Source organism: Trachypithecus francoisi, unplaced genomic scaffold, assembly GCF_009764315.1.
Source record: "Trachypithecus francoisi isolate TF-2019V2 unplaced genomic scaffold, Tfra_2.0 Lachesis_group10, whole genome shotgun sequence".
Lineage (NCBI taxonomy): Eukaryota > Metazoa > Chordata > Mammalia > Primates > Cercopithecidae > Trachypithecus > Trachypithecus francoisi.
Window position 1 is genome coordinate 53896933 of NW_022681455.1, and position 25704 is coordinate 53922636.

At 38.3% G+C, this 25704-nt stretch overlaps 1 protein-coding gene across 2 annotated transcripts in view; it reads left to right on the top strand.

Annotated features, from left to right (window-relative positions):
• Positions 1 to 25704, top strand: part of LRRC1 (leucine rich repeat containing 1) — a 130438-nt gene that overhangs the window by 93226 nt on the left and 11508 nt on the right. For both annotated transcript variants that reach the window (XM_033217474.1, XM_033217475.1), the window contains 6 exons: positions 9616 to 9672; positions 9949 to 10012; positions 10405 to 10479; positions 12828 to 12972; positions 15756 to 15874; positions 17493 to 17576. In XM_033217474.1, the coding sequence (XP_033073365.1) occupies positions 9616 to 9672; positions 9949 to 10012; positions 10405 to 10479; positions 12828 to 12972; positions 15756 to 15874; positions 17493 to 17576 (544 nt within the window). The remainder of the gene's footprint in view (positions 1 to 9615; positions 9673 to 9948; positions 10013 to 10404; positions 10480 to 12827; positions 12973 to 15755; positions 15875 to 17492; positions 17577 to 25704) is intronic.

Genomic DNA, 25704 nt, shown 5'->3' on the forward strand with positions numbered 1-25704 from the left:
AAAAGTCGTTTAAAAGAAGCAACTATTTAAAAAACAGCTTCTGTTGCTGTGAAACCTTCCAAGAAAAAATAATTACTGTCTATTAATATTGCTTAATATCTCTGATATAAGGAGCTATTAGGGAGAAAATAAATTATTTTTAAGGAAACAAATGCTTTACCAAAAGAACTGGTAAGCTTCTTCCTTTTTCATAATATTCCTTTTTAATAAACATTTCTAACATTTATTTTCCTGCCTTTGTTGCCCGTAGGCTTAGAGCTAATTCTGATAATCAATGAGAACAGCTGTGTTCCTTTTTGTGCGATAAAGGGAGAGGTGATGCTGACAGTCTCAGTGGGGTATGGAGTCTTTGAGATGCATACACTGTCTCGTAACACCCTTCCTCTTGAGGCTGGCTTTACCCGTCCTGAGCTTTATCAGCTTCCTCTGTGAAGTGGAGATAAGTGATCTGCCCAGGTGTGTATTGCTGGTGGGTGGTAGAGCTGGCATTTGAACTTAGTTTCTTCCTTGAAGATAGTGCATTTTCTTTACTGCATGCTTCTCATAATGAACACGTTAGTGTCTCCCCTCTTTCATGGCCCTAATGTTGTTTCATGAACCTTTTTGCATATTTGCAATTTTAAAAGACTTACTTAAATCCCCTTTAGAAAAAGTTGGGGCATAATTAAGTGAATGACTTTCTGTGTCACTGCAGATGCTGGTTGGCACGGGATAGCACGCAGTGGGGTCTTACTCAGTCGAGTTCCAAGTCTTGGATGGGCTTTCAGAAAACTATCTGAATAAAAAAAATTGATATTTTAGATATGCCCTTAAAACAGTGCCTAGCGAATAATGGCTTTTTACTTTACTGTCACTAAAAACACTTGTAAGATTCCACTGGTAAGGCCAGGAAGGATAATTTTATTTTAAGGAGTTTTGAAATGTTGGTACAATGTGTGAATATATTTGTCTTTCAAAATACTGAAAATATTTTTCTTGGGATCAGTTGTATCAGTTTGTACTCAAGCCACACACTTTGTGTTTACTTTTAAAAAATGAGTTACAGTTCAGATGACATGATCTTATATAGAAACAACCCAAAAAATCTGTAAAAATTATTAGAGCTAATAAATTAATTCAGGAAGATAGCAGGATGCAAGATTACAAAACAAAAATCAGTTATATTTTTATATATCAACATTAAATAATTCTATTTACAAAACACTAAAAAGTATAAAATACTCAGGAAAAATTTAACAGAAGAAATATAAGACATGTCCATGCAATGTATAAAACATCATTGAAAGAATTAAAGAAGACTAAATAAGTGGTAAGATAATGTGTGTTCATGGGTTGATACTTAATATTGTCAAGATAGCAGTACTCTACAAGTCTGTCTACCGACTCATCGTAAGCCCCATCAGAATCCTTACATATATCGTTAATTGATTTTGACAGAGGTATCAAAACAATTCATTGGAGAAAGAATAGTCTTTTTAACAAATGTTGTTGGGAAAAGTGACTTAGAACATACAAAAGAATGAAGTTATACTCCTACCTCACACCAGACACAAAAACTAAATCAAAATCAGAGATCTGAATATAAGAGCTAAAACTGTAAAAGTCCTCGCCGGGTGCGGTGGCTCATGCCTGTAATCCCAGCACTTTGGGAGGCCAAGGCGGGCAGATCACAAGGTCAGGAGATCAAGACCATCCTGGCTAACACGGTGAAACACCGTCTCTACTAACAATACAAAAAATTAGCCAGGCGTGGTGGTGGGTGCCTGTAGTCCCAGCTACTCAGGAGGCTGAGGCAGGAGAATGGCGTGAACCCAGGAGGCGGAGCTTGCAGTGAGCTGAGATCCGGCCACTGCACTCTAGTCTGACTGACAGAGCGAGACTCTGTCTCAAAAAAAAAAAAAAAAAAAAAAAAAACCTGTAAAAGTCTTATAAGAAAACGGGTAAATATTTGTGACATTGGATTAGGCAGTGGTTTCTTAGCTATGACACCAAAGTCTGTGTAACAAAAGAAAAAATGGATAAATTGGATTGCATCAAAATTTAAAACTTGTGTGCATCAAAGAATACTATCATGAAAGTGAAAAGACAACCCACAGAATGGGAGAAAATATTTGCAAATCATATATCTTATCAGAGTCTAGTTACCAGAATATATTTAGATCTCTTACAACTTCGTAATAAAAGAACCAACTCAATTAAAAATGGGAAAGGATTTGAATAGGCATTTCTTCAGAGAAGATATACAAATAACCAATAAGCATATGAAAAGATGTTTAACAGCATTAATCGTCAGGAAAATGCAAGTCAAAACCACAATGAGATTCTACTTTATACCCTCTAGGATGATTATAATTAAAAAGATAAATGCTAACAAGTGTTATTGAGGATGCAGAGAAATTGAAACCCTCATATGTTGTTGATGGGAGTGTAGAATGGTTTAGCCCCTTTGTAAAACAGTTTGGGGAGGTTCTCCTTAAAACTGAACATAGTTGGCCCGGCACGGTGGCTCACAGCTGTAATCCCAGCACTTTGGGAGGCTGAGGCGGGCCGATCACGAGATCAGGAGATCGAGACCATCCTGGCTAACACGGTGAAACCCCGTCTTTACTAAAAATACAAATAACTAGCTGGGTGTGGTGGTGGCGCCTGTAGTCCCAGCTACTCGGGAGGCTGAGGCAGGAGAATGGCGGGAACCCGGGAGGCGGAGCTTGCAGTGAGCGGAGATCGTGCCACTCACTCCAGCCTGGGCGACAGAGCAAGACACTGTCTCAAAAAAAAAAAAAAAAAAAATTGAACATAGTTACCATGTGACCCAGAAATTCCATTCCTAGCTATGTATACTCAAAAGAATTGGAAACCTAGGAGGGTTATTGTTGGCATATAATAACAAAGGTAGAAACAACTGAAATTTTCATCAGTGGGTAAGTGGACAAACAAAATGTGGCATATGTGTACAATGAAATAGTATTCCTGGATGAACTTTGAAAACATGTTAAGTAAAAGAAGCCAGACACAAGCAATCACATATTCTATGACTCACTTTTCACAAAATGCATACTGTAGTCAAATCCATAGAGACAGAAATTAAATTATTGGTTGTTGGGGGTTGTGGGGTGGAGGAAGATGATAAAGAATGACTTCTAGTGAGTATGGATTTTCTTTTCAGTATGATGAAAATTTTCTGGATTAGATAGTGGTGATGTTTATATACCTTCTGAATAAATATATTAAAGACCACTGAACTGTACACTTTCAAAGGTGAATTTCATAGTTTGTGAATTATATCTCAGTAAAAAGAATGGACCTTAGGCAAATTTGAAGCTGAGTACTGCTGAAGGGTGATGTTATACCTGGGAAACCGACCTTGTTTATTTTTACAGGAAATGCTCTGTAATGTAACCTTACAAGTAGTGTGCTAAGATCATTTTGTTTAGTTACTTGCATGTGGTGATCAGGCAAGTACACATAGCCAGAGTCTCCAAAATGCTCAAGTGATGCAGAGAGAGAGTGGAGGTCGAGAGGACATAAAAACTCCAGTGGCAACTGATGGAAAATTCTGAAAATCTGGGAAGCCTATGATGGTGTCTGAGAGCATGCTGCTTTGTCTTTAGTTGATATGCCCTTCCATGAGATTCCATATCCTTTACCATTAAAGAAACGAATACCCTCAAATATGTTAGCCTAAATATCTCTACTCCCTATTTAACCGAATTGTCTTCTCCAAAAATAGCATTCTTAGAGGAGAAGTAATATATGTAATGAAATAGTCCAGTACCCGAAACAGTTATTCAGTCACTAAATGGTCATTATCAATAAACATTTAATTATTCCAAGTTGCTGATAGAAGTAGAATGAGTAGGCCCTAGGTTCTCTGGCAGATTGAACTAGAGCGTGTGGGTCTGATTTTATGTCTGCTGAGTCTGCTGCCCTTGGGAATGGTGACCTTAATTTGAGTGAGCTTGAACTAAGTGAGCTGTGTGACCAACACTCACAAGGCCTAGTGCTAGGCAGCTTACCTATATCATAAGTGCATGCTGCCTAAAAGGAGTAAATCCTTTTTTTGAAAACTATTACCATATTTAATGTTCTTTTTTGAGGTCTGAGAATTACTATAAAATATTTATTATTTCAAAAACAAAAATAAAGATTTTTTAAAAAGTTTTCTAGAGCAAAGCCACCATAAGAAAATTTGTAATCAGAGGTTTCTTGAATACTAATTTGATGTTGAAACAGTGGAAATATTACAAATGTATAAGCAACTCCCCATTCCCCCATTAATAGTTTTTCCCAATCAAATAATGTTGCCCTAAGTAGTTGTTGTTTTAGATATTAATGGTTTTACAGTGAACTGCCACTTGTTTGTTTGGTCTACCTTAATGTGTTTTACTCTTTATTTTCTTAATGATTTTGGCCGCTAAAATGGAAAAAAAAAATAACTCAAGTGGGTTAAAAAGGGATTTGCAAACATAGTGGAGAACAGATGTAAATTCCTTAAAGTAACCATTCATCCAGTCACTGAAATAGAATCCTAAAAATACAGTTGGCCTACATTCTGACTTACAAAAGAGTGCAACTTTTGTCCCTGCTATTATGAATAGTGTAAAACATTAAGAATTAGTGTGCTGAGAAGAAATACTTCATGCACTCTTTTCCTGCAGGAGCTTGTTAGGTGTGTTCCCCTGCCCCCCAACTTCCTTTGTTGGTAAAAATGGTAGGGATTGACAGGGAGGATAGAAAGTCATGTTTTTTTTGGTAGGAGGAGGGAGAAGAGGTCATTCCAGCAGTATTATGTAGAAATTAATTTGTCAGAAATTAAAATTGAAGGATGAAATGTTTTGTTAATAGGGTTCTAGTTAAAACAATTAAGTTATCCATAGACAGTAAGATACTGTGCAATTGTTGACAAAATACTGGTATGTACAAATAAAAAGTGAGACCAGAAAAATCTCGTAAGTGAGGAAAGCAAAGTGCCAGATATATGTAGAATGCTACCTTTCTTGTAAAAAAAAAAAAAAAGGAAAAGAGGGAGAGAGACTATACACATTCACACCTAAAGATTAAAGAAAGCCCCACATGAACACATGAATCCATACAAAATTTTTAAGGTAATTTCCTCTGAAAATGTTTGGTGTTGGAAAGCTGGATTGATGGGGGAAAAGAAGGAACTCTTTACTGAATATATTGTAAATATATATAAATTGGCCAGGCATGATAGCTCATGCCTCTAATCCCAGCACTTTGGGCAGGTCTAGGTAGGCGGATCACCTGAGGTCAGGAGTTCGAGACCAGCCAGGCCAACCGTCTGGTCTGGTGAAACTCCATCTCTATTAAAAATATAAAAATTAGCCAGATATGGTGGTGCATGCCTGTAGTCCCAGCTACTTGGGAGGTAGGGACAGGAGAATCGCTTGAACCCAGGAGACGGAGGTTGCAGTGAGCCAAGATCACACCACTGCACTCTAGCCTGGGTGACAGAGTGAGATTCTGTCTCAAAAAAAAAAAAAAAAAAAAAAAAAAATATATATATATAATAAAATATAAAATATATATACACATGTATATATATACACACACATAAAAATAAATATGTATATCCATAATATGTTATTACCTATTTGCAAAATTGACATACCAACTCAAGAGTGAGAGGCAGCACAACATAGTGGTTAAGAATTCACCAGATTCCCTGGTGAATCCTGGCATTTCTACTTGGCAGTTTTGTGAGACCTTGTTCAAGCTTCCTCTCTGTGCCTCAGTTTTCTCATCTGATAAGTTAATTCTCATAAAGAAGTTATAACAAAATTTGTCATATAATAGGTTGCCAGTATTAGTAGTAGAACTATTAAAGTGTTAAATTTTTAAAATCACATTTGTAAAAGTATTAGAAATGCCTGATTCTTTCTTGTATCTCTGTAATACCATGTTTAACTGAAATAGCAGATGAAGGCCTGTGGAGTCTGGGTCTCCCTCTCTCTCTCTCCACCTTCTGATTAAGAGCTTGGGCTCTTCAGTACACAGGATGAGGTTCAGATCCCACTCCTGAAGCTGCTCAGGAGCATGTTCCTTTTGGGGTGCTATAAGAGATGTGAAGATATTTGAATACAATGGGTTGCTCTGATGGGACAGGGACTTGATTGAAGATATTGTATTCTGAAAGACCAGAAAAGGAGATTATTCATTCATTCACTTTTGTGTTAATGTCTCTGTTCCAATTCTGCATTTAGGCTGGTTCAGTTTTATGTCAGCTCTGTTACTACAACCATCTGGAGAACCATGTTCTGGAGTGGGCTGGTTGGGTTCTGCATTTTGGTGAAGGACTGTCCAAGGCAAGCTACTGATGTGAACCAAATCCATAGTTTCATTCTAGAATCACTTAGTGATACTTGGAACTGAGAATGATTTGTCCAGATTATGCTGTGAGGTTTGGGCTCATACAGGAGGTAGGAGTCTGTAGTCAAAGCCTTTGTTTGCTTTCTGTTTCTTCCAGTCCAGCTATGGACAATGTTTGATGAGTTAAAAATTGGCCAATGCCAGATGTGGGGGCTATCCTTCAAGGAGTTTTTTAGTAGTGGAGATGACTTCTGTGATTAGTAGCATCTTGTAGCAATCTTTCTGAAGACGCTGACTCAAGGCACACACATTTATAAGGTACCCAGCTGCACTTAGGGGCAAAGGGTGTTTTAAGGAAATAAGGCAAGAAACTGGCTCTGTTAACTTGAAGGGAAAATGTATTATGCTCTAATTGCCATAATAGATATGATTATATTTATTTTAGGGAAAATCGTGATTCAGCAGTAAACACCTCAGGCAAGCAAACCTAGCTAGTTAGTCAGGGACAAGTGGGATTCAAGCCTGGGCCCCAGGCCTCTCAGATTCCATGTGCTCTTTTTAGAGTGGCTTTCATCAGTGGGTCTATAGAATCTGATGATAATAGCCAAGTTTATTTTAAATAGTTTAAAATAATTGGGGAAGTATTACCTCAGAATATAAGGATATTGTTTTATATACAGGTTGGGCACTCCAAATCCAAAAATCTGAAATCTGAAATGCCCCCAAATCTGAAACTTTATGAGTGCCGAGCATTTGCTCAAAGGAAATACTCATTGGAGCATTTTGGATTTCAGATTAAGTATATCACAAATACTCCAAAATCCAAAATTTGAAACACTAACAGTTCCAAGCATTTCAGATAAGGGATACTTAGCCTGTACTTTAATTTTTACTTTTGAAATATTATAAAAATATGATATTTTTGGCTGTTGATGTATCACCCATACATCCACATTTTATTTACTTCCCCCAATTTCAGCAGCATTTTTGCTCAAGTGTTGTTTGCTTATAGTAACTGTGGCCTGTGCCATTTGCTCTCAAGACAAAATTTAAAGATAATTTTAAAATGTGTATCACCTTCTTAAAATAAAATCAAACAGCAAAAATTCCAGTGTCTCTTGGTGTGTTTAAGAAGATAAGACTTAAGTATATACCTAAAACTGAGAGGCGTTTTTAAAATTTAAATGAGAGAGTTCTGAAGAACAGAGACACCTGGAGATGCCTCAGTCAGTGAGGGTGAGGGCAGAAGCTTTGGCATTTGGCCAGGGTCGAATAGTGGTTTTGCCTATTTCTAACAAGTGGGCCTCACACAAAACCTCATGGTCCTAATCATGCCATGGTAGCATCATCAACTTGCTGGGTCATTACTAACCAGAAGACATGGCTCATGGAAGGCGCCCTGCACAGCTCCTTCTGCCTTAGCAGGCAGGGTTCTCCCTGTTGGCTGTGGTCTATGTTTCAGGCAGGAGATGCTGAGACCATGGCTGTGGAAACTTGGCACAACACTCAGCATGAGGCTGTGTGAAACTGGTGCTTTCAATGATGCCCAGTGAGTCAAGTTTTTGATGCAAAGAAGGACATTTTCCTTCTTTCATTAGTGGGTCTCCTTGGTTTGTTAAAATAGGTATGAAAGTAATGGATACCGAATAGATAAAATGACAATCCTAACATTGATTTTTAAAATTTAAATGTGAAAATAGCCGAGGAATTACTGTCTTCTTAATGAAACTGGTTAGGCGTTACATGGAAATTTAAAACTGAAAACAAAGCCCTTTGTTTTTAAATTTTTACTTTTCAAGTAAAATTATTATTTACAGATTATTTACAGATTGCTTTTGGAAGGAGATACTGAGTGGTGTACATCTCATCCTCCTCCCCTTCCCTTTGTTGTTTCTTCTACGTAAACACTTCGCCAAGAGAAAGTAGAACTAGAGAACTACAAGTCCGCACCGAGTTACATTTGATTTGAAGGATGCGGGTGTTAATTTCATGGTGACATATTAGCAGGGAGTTTGTTTTTTAAAAAATAAATTGAAAGTTTTGTTCTTGCTTTAAGTATGAAAATTATTTGGTTTTGTAAAATTGGAGAAGATGCAGGATTTGTACATTTCATAGTACAGTTAAAATATATTTTTCTGGCAAACAGGTTTTAAGCATGTATGTACACTGTTCATTTAAATTTACATTTCTGGATGTTATAAAACCAGCCTTGTTTGTACACGTGATTCTGGCTTTTTTGTTGGAAGGAGGGAGAATGGAGGATTAAGGCAGATTAGAGTGTTGGGATAATGTCTGACTTTTTGTGTTCTGTGCGCTCAGAAATGAAATTCCTCCATATCTGGATGTTACTATGGTGATATTAGCAAAATGTGACTTTTTGGTTGGTATAGTTACTATAGTGCTTGTAGGGGCCATATACTGAGTCACTGATTTCTTGAATCAATATGTTTTGCCAGTGCTGACACAACTTCATGAGGGTTTCTGGTGATGCAGAATTGCCACTGCCTGTCAAGATTTGCCCCATCTGTCAAACATCTGTCCCATTCCACTGTGCTCCTAATAGACTGGATTACACCCGAGAGGCTGGAGAATCAGATGAAGAGAGCCTCATGCTAGGGTTTAATAAGAATAAAAGCAACAATATTATAGCTACCATTTATTAAATCAGTCTGTGTTCCAGGCACTGTGCAAGATGCATTATGACATTATCCTGAATGTATTTAAATGGAAGTTACTTCCTAAGCTCAGCTGCCGCTTGCTGTATGAATTTATCATCTTAAGTAGATGAACTTGGACTCTCTGGACTGAGATGCCCCCTACTTTAAAACAGGGATGATCTATCACTGATACTGGGAACAAGAGCTCTGAGCTCTGCAAGATTAAAGGTGCTACTGTTTTTATGGTAGCAGTGCATTTTTGGCATTTGAAAGTCTAGACGCACACATTCGGCTTCTGTCTCAGCCCTGAGAATGGTTGTGTTTTATTGGCTGATGAGTTATTTCCACATATCACATATACAAGGTATTTGAATGAAGGTGCTTTGTAGTCATGACACACTACTCTTTTATTAATTATTAATATCTTAAGATTACAATTTGAGAGGTCGAGATGGTATTGTTTTTAATGGCTGTGGGTGGTGGTGGTGATAGGTATTTTTACCCTGGGAAGTGACCTACTAGGTTTTATTAAGTGTTGCAATTTGTCCAGTATGTGTATGGGGGAGGGCAGGTAGGAAGAATCTCAGGAATTTCTCTTATACTTTTTTTTCCTTCTGTTCATTTCTAGTCTTTATAACCTGGCTTCACTGGAACTGAGAGAGAATCTTCTTACATATCTTCCTGAGTGAGTCTTTAGGGAAAATAAGAGGAGATTTTGTGCGGAATGAATTTAAGTATTTAAAAAAAAACAGGACTACAGTATTACGTCAAAAGATTTGTGTGTTTTGGGAAGTTTGGGGGATGCCAACCGGCCTTTTCTTAACAGTCCTTCCTGTGCAATATTTTCTACCATAGAAATCAAATTGGACCTTATTTTTGAAGCTACTCCAAGTGAGGGATACTATGTTGCTCGGCATTTCTAAGTATTCTCTAAGTGCACTTTGTTTACTTTTTAAAATAGCTCTCTTACCCAGCTTCGGAGACTAGAAGAACTTGATTTAGGAAACAATGAAATATATAACTTGGTAAGTCCGTATTAGACATTTGAATTTAACTTGGTTTTTAGTTATGATTGCACAGTATTTGAGGGAGTTCTATGGGGATCTTTACGAAGCCAGTATTTCCATAGATGTAGCTTGGGAACACTAGAGAACCAGCTTCATTTCACATAAGTTAGGAATTATGATTCATGGGTGCGGGAGGTCAGGACTAGAGATGATGGACATAGGTGGAAACAACTGGCATTCTTGGGGAAAGTTTGGGCACTTTGAGGAAAGGGACTTGATGTTAAGAGAAGTACCAGTGAACATCTGCTAAGGTACCCAGTTGTTAACAGATGAATTCAGATTCTTTCTTTCTTCAGGGAAGACTGAAAATTGAATCTTTGTTACCATATCTTTTTTTTCTTTTGATTTAGCCAGAATCAATCGGAGCCCTCTTACATCTAAAAGATCTCTGGTTGGATGGAAATCAGCTGTCAGAATTACCTCAGGTAAGTGGTAATTTCACAGTGTCTCCCCAGAATGTAAAACAGCAACAATAAGCTTTGTGTATTTCCTGCCGCCACATAAGGTTTGCTATAAAAGGATCTTGAAAACCAAAAACATTGATTGAAAAAGCACATTTGGGAAAACATATTGAGCATGCATCATTCTCCATTGCCATATGGAAACTGAAAACCTCAACCCACCATTTGTAAATGTAGTAAATATTTCCTTTAGTTTGTGAAATCTGTATTTTATTGTGTCCTTGCTACCCATATAGCTTACTTCAAGCCCAGCAGATTAGTAAATTGCCAGGACCCATGATTCTGATGGTGTACCTTTCTGCCACTCTGTGATGTGCCAAGTGCTTTTGGGATAACTTGACCATGTTTTGCCCCATAATAGTTCGTGTAAAAGCAATGTTAAAAGCTTTTATTTCATATTTTTCCAAATGTTTCTTATGGTTTAGCTGGCATGTCGTAGTGTTCAGGCCTTTCCTACTGTTCCCAAGTGGAAGAACTATGTGCCAAATGAAGCGGAGTCTTGTGTAGACTTCTGAGCACATAGTCATCTTGTGGAGTCCTAGCAGACAGGCCTACATTCTGAGACAGAAACTGAGAAACCTAACAAAAACCAACAGGCATTTTCCTCTTGTATTTTTTTTTCCAGCTATTTCTGAATTTTATTCTTTCGTGTCTCTCATAGCCAGTTTTTCATGTGACCAGTTGTAAAGGGCTCTGTACTTTCAGTGGGGAATGCCATATCAATGCAGGGAACCCTAATGCTAGAAGAAAGCACTTCAGTAAATTTTTAATTGTTATAGCACTGAAGTTACCATGATGTCACCTAATGACTAATGGAACTAAGGAACTAATTTAAGTCTGTTTATGAGATCTTGGCTACAACTGGGGAAAGGAGACAGATTAGCAACTCTTGTGGGTAGAGTTCGATTAGTACTTAGATTTTTCTAGGAAATATGTGGGAAATCCTGGTTGGCAGAATGCTAGTTACTTTAGAAGTCAAAGAATGGGAGAAAAATATCATGACATTATCAGGAAAGTAATAAAATATCTATGGGACATAAAGGGGAAAGGAAAGAGTTGCGAATGTTCAGATGTGTGTAAATGACTGTGCAGAGTGTGATATTCTAAATACAAAGAAATTAAAATTGCAATGATTGTGCTGTAAATGATTATTTAAAAATTTCATTTGCTCCTATAGTATAAATTTGTGTTAAATCAGCATTAAACACACAAAAAAGTCTCAAATAATTTGAATGATTTTTCTTATTTTCAATGATGATGGAAAGAGAAGGATTAAAAGGCATTGTTAAAAGGAGTTAATGAAGAGTAGAACAACTTCAGGGATCTGGCCTGAAATTAGTAGAAATCTAGTCTAGTTTCCTTTAGACAGGAAATACAGGGACAGGATCATAAGGCAATATCAGGTGGATGATAAGCTGGAAAGAATAGATCAGACCAAATTAAATGTAGATGGAGAAATTTGTACTTATGTAGACATCAGGGAGCCACAAGATGTTTTTTGAATAGAAAGTCCTCCAGTTATGGGACGAGAACTGGCTGTGTTTCAGGAAGGAAATGAGGAAACACAGTTTATGGAATGGTCTCAGGAACGGGGAGTTAAGACTAGAGCCCAAGAGGCAGAACTGACAGTCAAGGTAAGGGAGTAATGAGGGTAAGATTTAATATTGGGAAGTGGAATGGAAAAGTGGAGGCAGTGATAAGAGAGAAAGCTTGCACTTTGGGAATGGAAAGAAAGGTAGGTCTTGAATAGAATGTTAGACTCATGGAAGTACTTTACCTTATCCTGGTAGACTGTTTTCACTAAAGGCAGTATGCTGCTTTTAATATTAAAGGTACAGATAGATCCATATGTTTTGCTGGGGAGCAATTGCATTGATGTTTGTGTTAACAAGTGCTACGTGTCATGGAAGAAAATACAAAGTAGGTAGGTTCTTACCAGAGGAAATCCCAGGGTCACCCTACCGTGTAAGCTGCTTAGATCAATTCTAGCCTCCTCTTTCTTTTATGATTGTGTGACCTTGTAGTCGTTTGTTCTCCTGTATCTTTACCTATTAAGTGGGAATGATTCCTTGCCTGCCTGAAAGGTGGAGGGCTTTTTGTCCCTCCCAGCTCTGTGTCTGTGAGTCATACAACTTCCCACTTTCATTGGAAGGGGATCTAGGAATTTGCCCCTGCCTTCAGATTTGGATTCATGCTAAAGATAACATCCTTAGGACCGCCCTGGGATTTAATTGTGAAAAATCACTGGAACAAATGCCTCTGCACTGTGGCAGGTTTAAGTGTGCGTTTATTTTTCCATGTCATTGTTATAGGAAATAGGAAATCTGAAGAACCTGCTGTGCTTAGATGTCTCTGAAAACAGGTTGGAAAGACTTCCTGAAGAAATCAGTGGCCTGACTTCATTAACAGATTTAGTCATTTCCCAGAACTTATTAGAAACTATTCCGGATGGCATTGGTAAGCATTGGAAATCACTAACTGCTAAAGATACTGCCTGCCATCGTCTTGAGCATTTGGAGCACACTTTGATCCTCTGGTCACCACTTTCAGATGCTGAGAATGTGGCTCCTTAAAGTCTCCTTGCTGTTTGTTTTTAAAGAAGGAAAGCAAAGAGCATTTATTACAGCAGAAGTTTCTCTATATGCAGATGTTTCTGTCATCCTGGGTTGGTATCTACCTGCTTAAAAGTAACTGCTGTCATTGCTTTTAAGCATTGATTCATCTCTACTTCATCTATGTCTTCTCCCAATGATTTCATGAGGGATTACCCCAAATAATAAAATGTATTTGAGGCATATGAGCAGTCACTAAGAAATTTCTGATTTGGCATCCTAATAGTTTATTTTTATTGTATTTAATTAATTAATTAATTAATGTTTTTAAGATGGAGTCTCGCTCTGTCATCCAGGCTGCAGTGCAGTGGCGCAATCTCGGCTCGCTGCAAGCTCTGGCTCCCGGGTTCACGCCATTCTCCTGCCTCAGCCTCCCGAGTAGCTGGGACTACAGGCACCTGCCACCATGCCCGGCTAATTTTTTTTGTATTTTTTAGTAGAGACGAGTTTTCACTGTGTTAGCCAGGATGATCTCAATCTCCTGACCTTGTGATCCACCTGCCTCAGCCTTCCAAAGTGTTGGGATTACAGATGTGAGCCACCGTGCCCAGCCAGCATCCTAATAGTTTATGAGAAAATAACTGACTTATTCCATGACCTGAGGGAGGTGCTGGAAGAGTGGCATAACTGAATTGAGCCTTTGTTTAGTACATCGATAATCCTTTAATCATTCTGTGCTATTTTCTTTAAAAACAATCAATCCAGACATTTTCTTTACTATGAAGGAACTTAGTCCAGTGTGAGAAATTAAATGGAGAGAAGGTATAAACAGATACGGACTTGGGAGCTCCATCATAGCAAAGCCACTTTGAAGTTGAAAGAAACTGTATTTAACCATGGAGTTATCATAGGATTGCTGTCTTTAATTTTATTCAGAACATTAAGGAAGCTTCTGAAAGGTTTTCGATAGTTGGAGAACTTGTATGGCAGAGGACCACTCCCTCCGTGGTATGTGGTCAAGGTGAAAATTTCAGTAGAAATTCAGACATTGTGTTTTGGTTAAACCCGGCTGGAAAATCAATAGGGATTTTGACTCTATGCAGAGATGTTCACTGAGAATCGTTTATGGCATCTGAAAAGAGTTGTAGAGACTGGGCGTGTTTTGTTGCTTGGAATGGGAAGCAGCAGAAAGCATGAGAGGATGACTTCAAACATTTAAAGGACTGTCTTTCAAAGAAAGAGATGTATTACAGCTTTCTGATCAAATGAGCAAAATGAAAGGATTGTGAAGCTCAATTTCATTTAAGAGCTTTAAAAAGCAAAGATGGCTGGGAATGGCTCACACCTGTAATCCTAGCACTTTGGGAGGCCAAGAGTTTAAGACCAGCTTGGGCATCATAGTGAGACTTCCTGTCTACAAAAAATAAAAATATTAGCCAAGTGGGTTGGCACACGCCTGTAGTCCTAGCTACTCAGAAGCCTGAAGGGGAAGGATTGCTTGAGTCCAGGAGTATGAGTTTGGGGCTGCAGTGAACCATGATTGTACCACTGTACTCCAGCCTGGGCAATAGAGTGAGGCCCTGTCTCTTAAAAAAGAAAGAAAAAAAAAAAAAAGGAAAGATATGTTGCAAATTAGTTTGGGCTGCTTAGTGAAGAAATGAGTACCTTGTCACTAGCAGTATTCAAGGGGAGGCTAGAAGACTAGTTGCCAGGAGACTTCTCTGTTGGGGTGAGATGTTTCAGTGCTTGGCTGTGCTATTCAGCATACCCTGCAGAAGATGCTAGTGGGTCTCCTGACAGTGAGGGCAGGTGGAAACCCTCCAACGACATTGTTAGGCTATTGACTATGCTAAACAAAGAGCTTAAGAATTGGTTAGTTCTCCTATCTTGCCCTGTGGCTGCACATGAGGCAGGATACACCTTTCGATATTTTTCTTTCTCTAGCTTTATGACTACGTTAGAATAGAGGCTGTTTTCTGATGTAGTGGGGAAAGTGTCAAGGTGTTAGCCACTCAGTAGAGAATGAAGGGCGCCTGCTCTGTAGGCTTAATCCCATGACTTGTTGAAGTGAGAATCTGAATGACTTTGCTAGTGGCTAGTGGGGACTCTGAGGAGGCTGCAGTAAGACTTGTTCTTCTTTCCCATGAACAGTGGATATCACCAGGATGTCCAGTCTTCCTGGCCTGAGTGAAATAGACTCCGTCCTTAATATGGCTTTCCTAAGGTTACCGCTTTATTCTGGACCTATAGAAATACCACACTGTAGGGCTCTTCACTGAGTCATTTTCATTCATAGGTGATTTAATAAACTATTTTTTTCGTTTGTTTATTGTAAGGATAATTCTTGGAGTACAACGAAAGTCTCCTCTGTGCATGAAACACCTCCATGGAGACAGAAAGCTGTTTTGTTTTTCTGTAAATTTCTTGGCTTTGATGCGATATTTTTATGTTTTAAAAAATGTTTTGTTTCTGATTGCCAACCGTTTTTGATGTTCTAAACAAATTATTTTAACTCCCAACCTTCATGGTCTAAAGGATAGAGTTTCATTATGTGAAAAGCTAGATGAGGAAAAAATAAGTAACTATTTGAAACAAAAAGAACAGCAGATAGGAAATTCCAAGCAGTGATTACAAAAATAATTGTAACTAATGAATTTGATAATAATAATACTAATGATGCTTTTACAGGAAAACTAAAGAAACTGTCAATCTTGAAGGTGGATCAGAATAGACTCACACAGTTGCCTGAAGCAGTTGGGGATTGTGAAAGTCTCACTGAGTTAGTTCTTACAGAAAATCAGCTCCTGGTAAGTGTGGTTTGCACATATATCATAAAGACTTACTAGGGTAGATTCTACTTATTTGTAATTTGAGTGGACTAAATGGAAATTTCTTCATATTATATCCCAGAAGGGTCTCACAAAGCAAATGCATGACCTAAAGATCAGTTTTTAATCTGCTTAAGCAAAGAAAGTAGTGCTTCGGTTTCCCTGTTGAGCCTGTGTCCCATTTGTGGTGCTTTGAATATAGGGACTGAACAAATGCCTCACAGATGTCTCCAGTGAGGTGTGGGGATAAGCTACTCTTGATGGATGTGTTGATGCCCCAGCTGTGGTGCCCAGAGACCACCACTGGGAATATTCATCAGGATTCCTCTGGCCTCTCCTTAGGTTCTTTGAGCAAATGGGAAGAACAGGAGAGAAGAGAAAAGAGATGAACGTTGTCCAGGAAAAGCCTTGGCAGGATGGGGGCTGGGAAATGCTCTTGATCAGGGAGCCATAGGATGGTATCTAATGGGCTCTGGTTAAGGCAGCTTCTTCTTAGAACTTTGGGGTAGAGGAGGGGTTCCTCCACCTGGACCAGGCTTCCACCAGACAAGGGCAGGAGTTATGCGTGCACCCCCCGGTAAAGGGTGGGTGGGCAGGCAGGGTGGCAGCAGATCTCAGTTGTCTTTTCCTGTCCTGCTTCCCCCTCTGCTTTTGTCAGTCCTTCAGTTGTCACTTCTTCTTCTTCCCCCCTATTTTAGTTGTCATATAGCCACTCTGTTTTCTTCAGTTTACTCTCCTACTTTTCTCTTTTCTCCATCTTCATTTTGTCACTTTATTTTTTTTTACTTTCTTTTCCCTTTTCCTTTTCCCTTTTCTCCTTTATCTATAAATAGAGTAAGTAATGTTCTTTAGGTAGAAAGAGCAAAAAGGACAGCAAGAAAGGATGGAGTACACAGACGTGGGTGGGGAGCCCAGTAGCCCCTCCCCTCAGACAGCTCAAGCAGCCAGCCTCTGGCAGGTGTGGTGAGAGTTACCAAATCTTCCAGTCCTGCTTTGTGATTTTAGGCTTACAAATAGTAATCATAACAACTGTAAAAATAATATTCACCCCTGGATTGCACTGGAGTGTTGAAGACTCCCATGTGGGTGCCAGCCTGGTTCTGGTAGAGCTCTGCTCCCCACTCCAGGATGCTTACCTTTCTCCCATCCCCATAGCCCTCGCCTTCCCCTGCCCATGTGGCACCCTGCTCCGGGTGCTGGTTCCCTGCCTCAGTGCTCTGGCTTCCACGGACATCCAAGCCACTGTCCCAGTGTGGTCCTTGAAGGTGCAGGCAGGGCGGGAATGAATCTTGAGGGTGCAAATTCTCACTCACTTGAGTTGAACAGCATTTATTTCCCTTTACAAGATGTTTCCCTGTTCCCAGGTCTCCACTTTTGACTTCATTCCTTTAAAACAGACTTACCATTTCAACAAAATTTCAAAATACTTAATGTCACACCCCCTAAGTGAACATTATAAATATCTAATATTCAGGAAAAACTATTGTTTCTGTTGCTGGATGAGATTATATTCTTTAGGTCCTTCCAGAGATCTTATTTACTGTGAGCCATGTTAAAAATATGTGTTACATTAATAATGAAATTGTTATTTTAACAGACCCTACCTAAAAGCATTGGAAAACTAAAGAAGTTGAGCAACTTGAATGCAGACAGAAATAAATTAGTGTCCTTACCAAAAGAGGTATGTGCTTTTAGAGAAATCATGTGATCATAATTATGAAGAAATAATCACAATACATGAGGGATCAAAAATGTCAAATGCTTTGAAAAGACACATGTTGCTTTTAAAGGTGTGAACTCCAGTCTGTGAGTATAGAGCCGACTGGAGGAATTATGTCAAAGAATGGTCATCAGTAACATTAAGGAGAGTTGGGAAAGGTGAATTTATAGGATTTTAAATGGGAGAAAGAAAGAGATTGACATTTTGGGTTTGATATACAGAGAATGGTGACACCATTGGCAGAAATGGATTGTTTGGGACTTTGGCAGAGGAAGTGGACGACTTTAGCTTTGATTTTTTAATTTAATGTGGAATTAAGCTCTATCCCATAAGCAATTGGAATTATAAAAATTGATCTCGATGCAACCATATTTCTGGGCAGAGATTTACATTGGGCCATGCTCATGTCTTGGATGAGTTTGAACAAACTCTTTACAAAGGCATACACGTAGAGGAAGGTGAATGGGAAGCTAAAGCCAGCTTCCTAGGATTTTTTTTTTTTTGGTCAGTGGTCTAAGCACGAGAAAACGAGACTCTACCGTCTGTTGTGGAGAGTAGCTGTGTAGACTTAGAGGCATTTAAATTCTAGCAAGGGAGGTGGAAATGCTGACAATGAGGAGGAAGCTTATAGTGGGTCAAACAAGGAGGTGTCTAGTGTGTTGTTTAAAAAGAAGGCTTACAATTAGCCAGGCATGGTGGTGGGAGCCTGTAGTCCCACCTACTCGGGAGGCTGAGATTGCAGTGAGCTGAGATCATGCCACTGCACTCCAGCCCAGGTGACAGAGTAAGACTCTATCTCAAAAAAAAAAAAAAAGAAAAGAAAAGAAAAAGAAGACGACTTACTTTCTATTGGGTACTAGAAGAGCTTGGTTGGAGAAGGATAATACTGAACTTGATTTTTTTATTAGCAATAAAGCTTAAAACTAGCTGTTGATGAGCCTTCTCCTTTGCTGGGTCCTTATCTAGAAGGGTATGGTATTTCCTTGTATGATATGATCACTGGCCAGGTGTAGTTTGCTTCATATTTCTGTTTTGACTTTTTCTAACATCTATTTTGGAGTAATTTCAAAGCTGCCATCCAGCCAATCAGAACGTGTGGCATTCTTATTTTCCTAGGGCCACATCTCAAGGTATCTGAACTTCCTCTTTCCTTTCCTCATCTTGGTGTTTGGCCCACAGTGTCCCAGTCTTCTCCCTGGGTAAGGTGGTCAGCATTTCTAAATGGAGACATGAGAATATTTACTATAAACATGATCATATTCTGAAACATCCTTTATATGAACACTGGCATCTAAGTAAACTGTTTCCGGCTGAAAGACTTAAGTCTGTTTCTCAGCTAAGCTGGGACACAACTAAGAGATTCCACTAATTAGAAAAGTTGGGTTCTAGTTTCTAAGCAATAAACCAAAATACAGAACTGATATTCTGAACAGTTAAATTTACTCTTGCTGGATAGTGGCAGATGGATAGTAGATTGGACATATAAACACACATACAGATGTAGAAAAGATTTCTTTCTTTCTTTTTTAATACCAGGTAACTGTACTAGATGCTTTCAAGTATTTGTTGTACTTGTTGAATCCTTACAACAGCTTTTGCAGTCATGATGATTTCCTCATTTTATGAGTAAGGAAACTTAGGCAAGTAAGTTCTTTTTCTTACTTGGGCTCACACAGCTGGGAGTTGGTAGAACCTGACTCCAAAGATGAATCTCTCAATAAACACATGACCACTTAGGTAATGCAGGCTCAGCCCACCTTTCCATCTGTGACCTTGAGGTAGGGCAAGCCCCTGATGTGTTAAGGAAAGGCCAAAGTATCTTTAGTTTGGACACTAAAGAAAGTTAATTCATTTTAGGTGTACTTTCAAGGCAGATCATGAGGAGAGCACTTTTAGATGTAATGTTAATTCCCAGCAAGTTTCACCACCCATCCCCAGCTTCCCTGATCCCCTGACTGTCTTTCACAAGATTACGTTCTAAACAAGAACCTTTTGGAAATTTACTTTCATAAAACTTTCACCATCATTTCAGCATCAGTCTTCTTTTCGCTTTAAAAGAATGAAACACACTCAAGTGTTTCTGCCTAGAGTTATATCTAATCCATGCTATGTGTTCACTAAACTTACTAGAACAGTTTTTCATGATGTGAAAAGTGAAAATATCATGAAAATATTTCTAACTTCAAAGCATTTTAGTCATATTTTGTCCATTTTTCTGAGAAATTATGATTGGTCTTCTGGCATCTGGCATTTTAGAAAGAAGTAGTCTGTGCCTTTCCCTTCAGCTGTCTGATAAAGCAGAGAATGTTTAGGTTTTTAGGAATTGGATCTTTTCTAGATCACCTCCTACTCACACACACTCAGCTCCCAGAGTAGGAAATGTGCTGAGAACATGTCTCCAACTCTCCCACGGATCACAGATTGCTGCCCAGCAGAAATGGTTGAATGCTTGCCTCTGACCACTGGGGCTGAGCAGCCAAATCACTGAGAGCCTCCTGATCTCTCATGCATCACGTTGGCCCAGGCAGCACCTTCATGTCATGAGTCTCTGTGCAGTGAGCGTGGTAGGCCCTGTGACTGTGTGTATGTTAGCTCTTCCTCCAAGCTTGATGCCATTTGATCAAATCTTGCATTTTCCTGATTGGATTCTTCCAAAAATGTATTGCTTTCTCTTGAACAGTTAAGTTGCATACATGACATATCTAAACTGAAAGACTGACCAATTCAATTCATATGCCAAAAACCCATAGTAGTATTAATTGCCATTGGTCTAGTATGCTGTGTAGTTCTTCCTGTATTTTGTCCTTTAAAAAAAAAAATTTATAGTATTGTGTGTTGCCAGTTTTAGGGCACAGCTCCTTAGTCTGTAGCAGCATTTATTTGCATTTTTTCCCCAAATGGTTGAGGGGAAAATGTTTGTACTGTGTGGGTCACAATAATGGATTCTGTTTGTGTTTTGTGGTGTTATTTGTAGTAAACATTTGCAAATCAATGAATGTCTTTTGTTTTCTTAATTGTTAGCTGCTTGGAAATTTAGAAAAGTCAGGTAAACTTGTTATCTTGTAAGTATTGTTCAGACCACAGTTGCATCTCTAACTTGCATTCTGCTTCTTAAATGCATGAAGATTCAAATCGGCTGACTGCTTTGTGTGCTCTTCATTATAAAATATTGGACATTTTCCTCTAAATTCAGTTTTTTGTTTTTTTTATGACTGCATGGCCTGGAACCTTATTTTGTTATATGTTTTTCATGTTTGTTCAGATTATTCACTCTCAAAAGAATGCTTTTCTGTGAATTACATTTTAAGTTACTCAGAAATCCTGAAAGGCATCATTTGGCAGCTCATCTGTTTTCACTAAATTGTAAGTTTGTTGGCACAAATCTGTCTCTAATGGAAAGGCTAGATTTGCTTTATTTGCTACACCTGGCATGCCTCTGATTTTTCAAGTCACTTATTTGTGTCTTTTATTTTTCATCCTGTTGCTTAAGTATATATACTTCTGGGAAAAGGAGATTTCTTAAAAACTCATAGTGTTGGTGGAGAGGAGAGTTAAGGAACATACTGTGCAGTAGAATGATTGATATATGGATAGATGGAGTTGGTGGTATATGCGTGAGCATGAGTATGATGAACAAGAGCCAGACCATAAGAATTTTTGGCTAGAAGAAATTGAGCTTATATCCAAGTTTAGAGTCCTTTTTTCTTTTTGTCTCCATTAAGTCCAAATGAAAGTGACACCAACTAAGCCACACTTACCCAGTGAGATGAGGCAAGATAGCATTTGCAGATCATTCATCAAAGCTTTTTTTAATCAGACAACCTGTAAATATTAATTACCCATAAATATTACTATGATGCTCAGAAATGCCTGTGGTGATAGAATATTCATTTTGTGGATAGTTTTCTGCCTTCTTATTACAATTTAAAATTATTTCAGTATGTCTCCATTATATTCTAAAATGAATTATTGATTAAATACATAATATAGAATATAAAAATATTAGCTAAAATATAGTTGACCATCAGATTTCAAGATGGAGAAGTCATTCCTAAACTTGAAATAAGTCATTAAAAAATAGTTGATGGATTTGTCTACAGGAAAATTCAATTTCTGATCTTCAAGAAGGTAAAGACAGCCTTTACTTTCTTGAAAGGGGGCAGGGAGACATTTAAAGTATCTTAAATGAGAGATCTGTCTTTACTCTATCAGAAGTTCTTTTACACCAATGAGGAAAAGATGTATTTACTATAGAGAAGTAGACAAAAACAAAGAAACTTCCACAAAAACCAGCAAGTGATTCACAGAGGAACAAATAGAAATGGCAACTAATGTGAAACAATTTCAGCCTCATCAGTATTCACAAAGTAATTAATAATACCAAATTTTGGCAAGGGTGGAGGGAAGTATATATTATCATGTAAATATAAATTATTATGACTCTCTGGAAGAGAATGTGATAATAGTAAAAACTTTAGAAATGTGTATACCCTTTGATTCTGCAAGTCCACGTCCAGGAAAACATTTATGGATATACACTAAGAATGATGCACAAGAACATTTCTCACATTATACATAGGAGCAGCCTACATGTTCCAGGCACCATGCCAAGTGTCCATAGAGGCAGCTAACACGTGCCAGGCACAGTGCCCAAGGGCTTTTGCATTTATTCTTATCTAATTATCACAACAATTCTATGAGGTGTAGGTAAATCGTTATCAATGTCCAACAGATTGTGAAACTAAGACTGAGAGAGGTTAAGTAACTTCTCCAGAATCACACAGCAAAGAAGTGGCAGACCTAACTAGCATTGTCTACCCTGGGCAGTTTCTTAAATAATCTGTGATACATCCATAGAAGGAAATAACTATGTGGTCCATAAAAGTCCTCTTAGAAACATTGTTAAAGTGTATATGTAGAATCACAAATGTATGGCAGTACTGGAAGATCGTACCTCATAACGTTAATACTGATTATCCCTTTGTGGTAAGATTTGATTTTTTTTTTTTCATTGTGGTTTCCTGTGCATGGATGTATGGTTTTTATTTTTCTAATCAATGTAAGATACTTTTTTATAATCAGAAAAAAAAATTCCGTAGCTCTTAGTGGATATTTTGATGTCAGTGGCCCCAGAATTCAGGGAATCCCAAAGCCACATGATTTCCAAAAATATTTATGAAGTAGGTAACATTTGAATAATATGCCATAGATGATGGGATTTTAAAATTATGTTTCATATTATTTTTGCTCAAATTGCATTTTGGCCAGATTTTAATTATTGTACATTTTTCTTTTTTTGCCAATGGGATATGGGTTCAATTATGTTACAAATAATATTAAAAGGAATATACTGAAGGAAAGTGAAAGTTCCCTTACACTTAAGGCAAGCATTTAAAAAATGGAATATAAACAAAAGTGACTAACATAGGCTCCCTTTTTGAATCACTGAATCTGTCTCATGATCTCCTCCTTGGGTGAGCTAACCTGCAGGCAATTAATACTTAGTGAGAGTTGACCTGAGCAGAGGTTTGCTCAATAATCTGCAGATCCTATTTTCTTGAGATGGGTTAGATCAATGCCTAACAGCTAAGGAGACACAAAATGGCTGGACAAAGATTCTCAGCTATATTCCATAATTCTCAGATAATCCAAGTCCAACCCCTTGTATTCTGGGAAGGCGCTATTATGTGGTTTAAGGGAGGCTTAAAAATATCAGCTTCCTACATAACTGGTAATAAGTTTTTTAAACAGTGACTCTGCTTCTCAGAACTTCTAAATGATACAGATATTTTATCCTGATGACAACTAAGGAACCTGTAAACTCTGCCTCCTGAACCCAAAAGAGAAAGCCAAAATATATATGAATGATGTGTATAATGTCAGTCTTCACTATTATTAATACAAAATGTCACTGCGATACATCGTTAGGGAGATAGTTTTTTTTAAGACATTCGCGTAAGTTCAGGAAAGAGACTGCCAACATCAGTACAGTTCTAAGAACATAGTAGGTATTTAGGTGTTGATTGTACTCATCATTTGGATCTGAGGTTTTTACTTCCTGGAAAAAAAATAGCTACCACATTTATTTGGCAGCAGCAAAAGGCCAGTTTCTGTGATAGGTGCCAAATTATATATGTGGTTTCATTTAATTGAATCATTATTGTTGCTTTTGGTTAAAGTAACACATCCAAACCCACAAAACATATGACTGAGCCTAAATTCTAGCCCAGGTCTGTATGATCTCAAAGCATCCACTCCCTCCATCATACCGCATCTCCCTCTGACGTCTATAATGAACTATATCTTTTCAGTTATGGGTTTGAATGCTTAATAATCGTTTCTAAAAACCAAAGGTTTGTGCCATCCCTTCCTGGCTGATTTGGAAAGAGGGCTGTGTTTGTGTGAATGTTTGCTGGGACAGCATGTGCCTTTGTGGGGTGATTAAGGCATCCCTAGCACACTCTGCAACAACATGTGCTCTTTGTTGGCATTGTTTTTCAAAAACCATAGACAATAGAGATCAGGAGGTCACATTGCCTGCTTTGACAACCCAGAGGGCCTAAGAGGCTCTTGTACGCAATTGCGTTCCACCCCTTGATGTCGCAAATGGGTGTGAGATTAGAGTGGGAAAGGAAAAAGAAAAATGAAACAATAACACACAGTAGACAGCTCACACATTTCATTGAAGTTTACACTATATCTTCCCAAATGATTAATGGATCTTTTCCAGAACATTTATTTAGAGCCCTCTGACCCACTTTAATTAGTTAATTAATTTTTTGACTACATAATATATGCACATGATACAAATTGAAAATGTTCACATGGTATAGCAGTAGGGCCCCAAAACAGATATCTTACAGGTTGGTGTGGTGGGAGGGCAGCGGACAGCTTCATGACAAGATGCCCACAGTTAAAATGCAGGCCCAGCTCTACATGCCTTCCAGGAGCTGATTATCCCCTCCAGATGATCATATGAATAATAATATCTGCTTTGCCCCCCTTGGGTCACACATAAATCCTGTCTTTTCAAAGCTAGGTCAGGACGCTAGCAGGGGTCTTCAGCCTCAGCCAGCTGCTGACTTGGAAGCCCTCCTTCAGGGCATGTAGCCGTACCTCTGAACCCCAGCCTCATGCCGAAGCTCCTCCACCTGGAGCAGGGATGCGGGAAGGGTGCCCCGTGGGAACCGTCATTCTTTCTCATGAGTAGATCTTTGTCAGGATTGTCTAAATTTATCAGAGACTCTAATAATATTGATCATCAAAGGGATCAGGGCTTTAATTGCTTTCCTTCCATGATATTTCTGGGCATCTAAGTAGAACTGTTGATTCCCTTCCTCAAGGGAGGGAGAATGTGCTCAGCCATATGGGAAATCCAGTTGCACATTTCTTGTAGGACACTATATTGGGGCTATATGCTTATAAAACCTAAGAGAGGCTACTCTGGTGATTCTTACTGGAACAAAAAAGAGTTTTGTTGTCTCCACTGCTGCACATAGAGGCAGGTAACTTTTAAGTAGAGGTCTTTCACAAGTAAGTAAATAAAGTGTCTAAACATACGTAAATGAGAAATTTAGTGGGCAGAGAGGCTATGCATGGTGGGTAGATAGCATGAATACTATACTTGCCAAGTACCCTGAGTGTACATAAACATGTGCAAATTAAGCAGTAACTCAAGTAAATGATCTTAGGGTTCTTCATGTGGTATTTTATGCTGTCAGAGGGTTAGACCATAACTATGAAATGAAGGCAGAGAGCATTTTATTATATGGACCAAAGGGTTCTGTGAAGACTCTTTGGAGGAACAGAGAATGTTTAGCTAATTTTGGATCATTGGTAAGATTTAAAAAGGCATTTCTATAAAAAACAGTGGGATCAAAAAATATAAAAATGTATTTAGGGTATAATGAGTAGACCATTTTTGCTAGGATGAGAAATGTGTGAATGCGGGGACTAAAGGGGGCAAAATCTAAAAGCCTTTCTACATATCTGGGTGCTTTCCACATGACCAGAGACGAATGTTAGTCTACATTTACTTATATATTTATTTTTCTTTTGTATACATTATGGTTAAATATTGTGGTTCAAT